General features: G+C 33.2%; 2 protein-coding genes across 2 annotated transcripts; both read right to left on the bottom strand.

Moving 5' to 3' along the window:
* Nucleotides 1-918: 918 nt before the first annotated feature.
* LOC120164864 (serine carboxypeptidase-like 44) lies at nt 919-3,741 on the bottom strand. The gene is made up of 10 exons (XM_039174502.1): nt 3,470-3,741; nt 3,250-3,354; nt 3,061-3,153; nt 2,865-2,957; nt 2,438-2,523; nt 1,992-2,291; nt 1,537-1,670; nt 1,349-1,447; nt 1,150-1,264; nt 919-1,056 (listed from the first exon to the last, which is right to left on the bottom strand). Exons 1-10 carry the CDS (start codon nt 3,699-3,701, stop codon nt 928-930), a joined length of 1,386 nt encoding a protein of 461 aa, XP_039030433.1. The 5' UTR covers nt 3,702-3,741; the 3' UTR covers nt 919-927.
* Nucleotides 3,742-4,394: 653 nt separating this feature from the next.
* Nucleotides 4,395-5,081, bottom strand: LOC120164884. The gene has a single exon (XM_039174523.1). The coding sequence runs from the start codon at nt 5,079-5,081 to the stop codon at nt 4,395-4,397; it is 687 nt and encodes a 228-aa protein (XP_039030454.1).
* Nucleotides 5,082-9,034: the final 3,953 nt, after the last annotated feature.

Here is a 9,034-nt window from a genome sequence, read left to right as displayed (position 1 = left end):
CTACATCGCAACTTCTTTTTCTCTTGTATTTTCATTCTACCATGAGTGATTAAGCTTTTATTTCTAATTTAAGGGTGAAACAATTTTGTTATAATTTTGTGAAGCTTGTGTTAAACTAGTATTTCTCATTTAATCCAAGTAATCTTTATTTCTTGTTCTTATTTTTATGAATTCTTGATATTAATTAAATTGATGCCTTAACTCGCTATTGAGTTTTTTGTTGTTATTCATAAGTTTGTGATTTGTAATTGTCATGAACAAATGATATAAGTATAAAGAGATAAGTCTCATGTTTTGTGCTTGTCACGGTTTATTTTTCTGAGCTTTGCATCGCACGTGATAGTCTTCGGGAAAATAAAGGTACAAAATTAATTGATTTTGTTTTAGTCATTCTCATGATTCTTAAAGCTATCATTGGATTTAATATGGAACTGTAACACCCTCAACCCAATCCGGAAGACAAACCTAAATTGAAGATGTCACATTAGACCATCGAAATGATCTCACAATCACCAAACTTTAAAAAAAGTACAACTTACTTGAAACTTTAAAATCAATAAGACAAGGTACGAGAATATAAACATTTACAACGGAGCTCTTTATTTGAAAACCCACTAAATATAAAAGAATAAATGACAACAAATAATACGCAGAAATCCATTAAGAATTTATAGAAATATTCGATTAATGAGGTTGAATTTTTAAAAAAAAGAAGAGTTCAATTTCTTTTCAATTATTTTGAAAAGATCTTGAGAACAACATTAATTTATGAAAACAAATAATATGATTAAGTACGTGACAATATATAGTCACATAAATTATTTTAAACACAAATATAAAACATAATAGAATACATGCAAATAGTAAGTATATATGAATTACGAAATATAGTTTATTACAGCATAATATCATGTGGTTTTAATATGATTAATTAATTACATAATTGGAGAAGATATACAAAGCTTGAGATGGTCTAGATAACGGCACATGATGATTAGCTCCTTTTACTGTCATGAAAGTCAATAGATCTCCATACAAGTACAACAACCCTCCTTCCTGCTAATTTAATAAATAATTATTATCAGATTCTAATTTAAATTCCATTATTACAATAAATAAAAGAATAAATAAAAAGGGTAAAGCAATAACCTTGTTATCATGATTCCAAGTTTCGTTTTTGGTTAAGTTCATGTTCATGTCCTTGGCTAACTTTTTAACATGTTCCGAGTTTCCAATCAGAGGAATTGCTCCATCTACGTCACCACTTTAGAAAAACGAAAAGAAAGAAGACGTTGATTAATACATATCGAGTTTAGAAACAAAGTTTATGTCAGAAGCATAACTCAACCTGAATATGATAATGGGAACAGATTGTTGGAGAATTTGCTTCAATGTCGGAAGCATGTCATTATATATGTCAGTTGGGTTGTATTTGAGGCCACTCATCCTGTTAAATTCCCATAAATTGTAAAATAGAATCACTATTGTCCTTTAAAAAATTATGCACGTATAAATAGATAGAAAGATATAACTCACGGTATACAACCGGACCATTCGTATTTTAGATTGGTTCGATTTGCATGGAAGGCTTTCTGAACTTCAGGAATATTGAAATAAAAATTTGGTCGAACAGTAAGGCATAGATCACATCCATCGATAACTTTAGTAATCTGTGACATGAAATACCAAATAAAATGAGTACAATTGTATATAATTTTATTGAGCATTACATATTCTTAAAAGATGACGTTCTTTAAGGATCAAGATTTAAATTTTAACCTCAACAATCTCAATTATTGGCCCAATACACACAAAAGAAAGTAAATAAACCAACAAGGTTGGTTCAAATAGTAGACAGTTTGATATCGCTTAAGCAATGTTTCGAGTTCAAATACTTGTGTATGCAGAAAATCTCTTTTGCTGATTAATCAGAATGAAGCCTTAAAATCGAGAAGACAACAAAACAAAAACAAAAAGAAAGTAAATAATACCTCTTTTCCTGAGTTTAGATCTTCCATAGTCCCATCACATGGGGTACGACTAATATCAAACTGTCTTTGCCTAGATTGATCGACAGAAGTTACGTTGAAAGCGATCATTTGGGATATACCCATGGCTTCTTGACATGATTCAGACCACGGGCCGACATTGTTTGAATAGTTGTCTTCGTTGACCCCATTGCAACGTTTCAAAATTTCTTGATGCAACACTCTCGAGATCATCCCTTCCGATGCATATAATTCATGTTCCGCCAGAAGATCTAACTTATACCGAAGAACGGGGTTGCCCAACTGTATTTCAATATTAAAAATAACTCTATAAAATATTTTGACACAAATAAAATGATAAAATCTCAATTTATGAGATCATGAGTCAAATTTTGATAACATAAAAAAATAATTAATTTCATAATAGAATTAAATCGAGTTTTACTTACCGCTAATCCTTTGATGTTAAACTTGAAACTATCTGATTTGTTGTTGTATTGAAGTAAGGAGTTGACGAAATTGGGTACAAAGTGTCCTGAGAAAACAACAAATTTCATAAATATATGTTATTTGATTTCATCTAAATTGACAAAGATATGAAAACATAAAATTTAATTTTTAGTAGGGGTCATTTAAGACCAATCGACTTAACCAGCCGATTTTAAATCCTTTTGGTTAGGTTAATTAAGACCTACATTGATCAATTAATTGATTAAATCTATTTTTTTTTAAAGATAAGTAAGCTTATATTTATCCAAGAGAGTAGCCAAGCTGCTACGAAACAACAAGCTCAAACAGAAAGCCACCTACAAGCATCAATCAATGCACAGCTGCCTATTAACACCATCTACCCTGTCTCTACAATATTGAACGAACCTGCATAACTTGCTCCACAAACATATAAATCTCTAGACTTGAAAATCGGGTACTTTTCAAACCATTTCAGTATGAATGTAACCAGATCATTATCTGTAAGAAGCAATGGAATAAAAAATTTAAGAACTGTCGGTCTTTTTTTTTTCAATGGAGAAAATAAGAAGAAAAGAAGTATCGAGTATCGACATGACCATACTTGTACTATGATCTCCAACTATATAATCATCGCTTGTGTTTGAATATGACCATCCAGCTCCAACAGGTGAGTCGATGAATAGAATATTGGACACTAAAATTTATATATAAAAAAGTTCGAATTAAATCAATTGATATGGAACCATATATATGAGCAAATTTTAAGAGGGAAGAAAAAAGGAAAATCAACCATTGGTCCAAGCATATGGATTTCTCTCGAGACCGTGAGCATCATTTGTTGTAATGAAAGGACCAACACCGACAAAGCTGTCTCCAACTGAACTGCATCCTGGTCCTGAAATTATCATCAATTTTAAACACTTTTTCAGAAAAAAAAATAACTCGAGATTTAATCCAATTGATTCATATAATCATTTTTAATAAAATGATTAAATCGAAAAGTAACTAACCTCCTGTTAGCCAAATTGTGAGGGGTTGATTCTTTGGATCGTTTTCGGCTTCAACAAAATAATAGAAAAGGCTTCTGCCAGCCTTTGGATCAACATCAATATACCCAGAAAATTGTCTGAAATTAACATTTGGTTGCCCAGGCAAGTTTTCTATTTGATCGTCCAAATGGTATCCAATAACCCCACCAAAAGTGAAAGAATAAATGACAACAAATGATGCCCAGAAATCCATTAACAATTGATATAAATATCTCAAGACACTGCTTAAAAGATGAAATATTTCTATCAATTGATTTATAATTATGGAATGAACTTATATATATAGTGGAAGTTTGGTTCTATTTTTAGTTATTTTTGGTTCTAAATACACAAGATATAATTAGAACAATGCTTATAGACCATTAAATTTAAAGTCATCGTAAGTTGTTTAACTGTTATTGACTTTTTTTTAATAAAAAATAATCTTTTCATTCACTATTTTTAATCTGTTTAAACAATATTCATTCATTTCTTGTAAAATAATTTATTCATAATGAAGACATAAACCGGTTCATTTTAATGAATGGTAAGAGTTTCGATCCCATCATACCATAATGTTACTAGATATTTAAAAGTTTATAGGTTTTTCTTTTCATAATTGATGAACCAAAACTATCATGTTATATAACACAAGTATCTAAATGCACCTAAATTAATGACCATATACATAATGTAAATCTTATAAGTTTAACTAGACTTAAACAGGTTCATTTTAAATTAATGACCATATTCACAACTTTTTTTTGGATAATCAATTTCATTACCCAAGAAAGCAGAATTATGCTACAAGAGAACCAAGGTCAAACAACCAACAACAAAACAACACGCCTACAACAAAGAAAGAAAATAGGCTAGCAACAGCAGGTAGCGAGAACTTCACACAGCATCACGCAATGCCCCATCGTGCACAAATGGCAGCATTTCTCAAGTCCATCATGTTGATGCGCCAGCCCGACATCCGAATTCGAATAGTGTCTTTAATGTCTTCCAGGTTTTCGATCATTGTTCTTGTCTTACCCCCAAACAGTTTGTTGTTCCTCTCTCTCCAAATGCCATACACGTAACTCGTAAAGGCAAGTTTTAACACTCTCGTGAGGAGAGACTTCCCCCTAAAGCAATGCACAGCCCACGCAAGCTCACCGTCCCAATGGCATATATTGCGATTGATGTCGCAGAGCTGGAGAATGGATGCCCATAAACTTTTTGCATAGTCACACTCGAAGAAAATGTGGCTCTGAGTTTCAGGGATCATGTTGCAAAACAAGCAATTAACATTCTCAATGGTTATTCCCATCCGTAAAAGCCTCGCTCGGGTAGGGAGTCTATCTAAAATGGCCATCCACAAGATAATGAAATGATTGGGAATAAGCCCAGAAAACCAAACCAAGTGATGCCACGCAACTTTCGGGGCCATGGACAACATGTCCTCCCAAATCTGTTTAGTGCTAAGCAATCTGTCTCGGCCAGCAACCAGGTGATAAACCGAAGATCTCATATTCAGGAGCTTCTTAAGATTCCAACTAGCATTGATAGGAAGCTCCATCTTCCAGAAATCGGAGCTTTTTATTACCATATTCACAATTGGACGTCGCCAACAATTCAATATTTTTTGCCACGCTCTCTCATCTAGGGTTAATGAAGTCGCTCGATAGACATGATTTAAATCATCTGGTCATGATGGTTGAAAAATTGAGTTTCGTTCATTGATACATTTCATATTCAACTAAACAATCAAGATTTTTCCAAGAAACTTGTATAAACCTTATCTTGTGTACACGTTTGACTTTCCTTAGGATTAGATGTTTTTGTAAACTTATTTTTAGGTACGATATAGGGTTATTTTTGTAAATATGCACCAGGGTTTATTTATTATAAATAGTGATGTAACCTAAACCTATGAGACTTGAATAAAACTTCTAGCACCGCTTAAGCACCGATGACGTAAGCACATTGCTGAACCTCGTTAAAATTCTTGTGTTCTTTCATTTTTTTTACCCGATTCTTCAACACTTATATATACTCATCACTTGTAAATGTTAAAATTACTAAATACATAAACCATTTACATGGTAATTAGAGCCTAGTAGAATTTCTCTACTCGATTTTCTCTCACTTTTGCTCTTCTTCGAATCGGATATCCTCTCATGGTTTCGTCTTCCAACACCAACAACATTGTGCATCTCAGTGCACCAATCAACTTCTCAATCAAACTTATGTTCGCCAACTTTCTTGTTCAACGTTGACAAGTGGAGGTCACACTTATTAGTTTTGGACTAGTAAGTTATAATAATGGATCGCAGCCTTTCCCATCTCAGTTTATCGATGTCGCAACAAAAACTGCTAATCCTAAACATCTACAATGGTATCGTTAGGATCAAATTCTTATCAGTGTTCTTCTTTGTAGTTGTGATGATCTAGTTCAACCCCTCATTTCATTCGTTGTCACCGCTAAAATGAAGTGGGATAATTTAGTTGTAAGTTATGCTCGAGCATCTCCTAATCACATTCTTGCTCTCAAATCCAAACTGGCTCACAATATGTGGGGTTCTAAATCTATCTCTGACTACATAAAAGGCATGTAGGATATTGCCTCTGAACTTTCCTTGGTAAACTATCTTTTTCTTATATAGATTTATTGATCTCTATTGTCAAGAAATTAGTGATAGCTATCATCTAATAGTTGTTGCCCTTCTAGTGCGTAACACACTGACAACAATGCTTAAGATGTATGAGATCTTAACTGATCATGAGTGTCTTCTTTAGGAATATGAAAATTTCACATTCTAGCAAATTCTGCACAGTGAGCCAATTAAAATCATGGTTATTCGATCAACTGATCTCGAGGGAAGGATGGTCGCTCTGGTCATTTGACTTCTAATGGCGGCCATAGTCATGTTAATCAATCAAGTCATTGTAGATGACAAAATATTATATGTAAGTTCTGTAATTTGCCATGACATATTATTCGGGATTGTCGTAAGCTTGTTCAATTTCTTAACAACTTTTATTATCAATCAAAAGCTAACTCACCAATTGTTAATGTTGTTGCTACTCATTCATCATTAGGCCTTTCTACTTGCATGTTTGGTAGTGGTGTTTCACATTATACCACTATGACTACTGCAACTCTTCAAGATTTCTCCACTTATGATGTTTTTGATACAATTCAACTAGTTAATGGTAATTATCTACCTATATATCATAGTGGTCGATGCACGATTCCCGTCGCTACTAAACCTCTTTCTCTCATAGATGTCTTATGTGTTACTCAGTTACATACAAACATAGTACCGATTTCTCAATTATTTTAGGCTAATCAAGCATCAGTTGAATCCAGGGTAATAACATTGGTGGTGTCTATTATATTTCATGATATTTTCTTCCTCAAGTTAATTCAATCAGTTGTTTGTCTATCCAACTACATCACAAGTTTGATCACTTGTCTGATAAAGTCTTAGCCACTAATGTAATATACCTTATAACTCAACTTTCTTGAAAGAATTTCATTGTTCTTCATGTCTTATTAATAAGAGCCATAAATTGTCATATGGTCAAAATGTTATGACAAGCTCTTGCCTTCTTGAATACTTTATTCGGATGTTTGGAGCACTAAACATATTTCATATGATGAAAATGCATATTATGTGATATTTGTTGATCACTTCACCAAGTATAGTTGGCTATACCCGACGAATTTTTTTTTATGTTGCATCAATTTTTCCTCAGTTTAGAAGACATGTTGCAAAATTCTCTGATAATGGAGGTGAGTTTGTTATGCTCTTTTCCATTCTAAATTTAGAAGGAATTTCACACTGTACCGCCTTATACTCCTGAACACAATGGGACTACTGAACAAAGATATTGTCACATAGTGGAGACGGGTCTTTCTCTACTTCACTTTGCATCTCTTCTAATAGAGTATTAGCCTGATGTTTTTCAAGTGACTATTTATCTCATCAATTGGATGCCAACACTGATATTGGATAATATGTCATTATATTCCATATTTTATTGAGAATCACCGAACTATGATAAGCTTCAACCATTCGGATGCTTATGTTTTCCTTGGCTACGACCATACATGAATCATAAACTTGAACTATGGTCCATTGAATATATTTTCCTTGGATACTATATGATTTAGTTTGCTTATAAATGCTTGGATCCAAACACAAACAGAATTTATGTCTCTCATCATGTTCGATTTTTTCCCCATATCTTCTCATTTACTATATGGGTGTAATCGTTGTGCCATAGAGTTTTTTCTTTGGCATTATTAACACACCACAATAACATGTTGATCCACCTGATGCATCAACACCCTCTATAACACCTAAATCCAGTTCGAACTGAAGATACATGGATTACAATGTTACACGAGACTATCGAAATAGTAACCCAAAATTTTTTACCCGTTTTGGTTTTCTAAAACTAAAAAAGAAGCCTAAATCTCCCCAAAACGAACTGAAATCATTTGGGTGTCTAAAACCCCCACCAAACCCATTTCAGTTTTTCTTTCACCAAAAATTACAAATGGAAGTTTAGAGCTGAAGGTGAGAGGAATTTGGTTCTTACCTTAACTTCTCTCGGTAATAACTGAAATTTATAAAGGTTATACCTTTAAGCTTGGCTAAATGAAGGATAAGATGAAGGGAGAGAAGAGAATAAGAAGAGTTGAGAAAATAGGGAGGAGACAACGTGATATCACTCATAATCAATATATATTCATCTTTTGAAATCTTTAATAGTGAAATTACTACCTAGGTCCTTCTGATTCTGACTGCGGGTTAAAAGTACCCTTTTTACCCTCTATTGGGCTTGGCTCAAACCCAAATCCATCTAAATATGGGTCAAAACCTCTCATAAACTAAGAAGTTAATTTAAGGTCCAACTCGATGGCCCAAAACTCCTAACCCGTAATCTGGGACGTTATATACCAGAGCATAATAATGTACTTGTTGCTACAACAAATATCTTGCCATAGTATAATACTCGACAAGCACGCACATGTTGGCCAAATCTGAGGTATTTTGGTCCTTCATTTGTTAATACCACTATGCGTCATCCTTTGCCTTCAACATTGGAGTCGAAATTGTTATTGATTCTCTTAAAGATATATTATAGAGGTAAGCAATGAAAGATGGGTTTACTGCCTTGATGTGCAATCAAACATAGAATATTGGTTCACGATCCAAGCAATTTATAGTAGGGTGCAAATAGGTGTTCCACGTGAAACGACATCCAAATGGATTTGTTGATCAATACAAATCCAAATTAGTAGTAAAAGAGTATTCTATAGAAAATGGTTAAGATTATTTTGAAACTTTTAGTATTGTGTTGAAACCTGTTACGATACATATTATCTTCACTCTTACACTTCATGATGTGTGGTCTACAAGCAACTTGATATCAATAATGCATTTTTAAATGACACTTTGCATGAGAAAGTCTATATGGAGCAACCTTCGGGATATCTTGACCCTACAAAACCTTCTCACATTTTTTTATTACAAAAGGCCTTGTATA

The sequence above is a fragment of the Hibiscus syriacus genome, unplaced genomic scaffold (genome assembly GCF_006381635.1).
Source record: "Hibiscus syriacus cultivar Baekdansim isolate YM2019G1 unplaced genomic scaffold, ASM638163v2 tig00111550_pilon, whole genome shotgun sequence".
Lineage (NCBI taxonomy): Eukaryota > Viridiplantae > Streptophyta > Magnoliopsida > Malvales > Malvaceae > Hibiscus > Hibiscus syriacus.
Note: the sequence above shows the minus strand (reverse complement) of the source record. Positions and strands in the feature narration are given on the sequence as shown.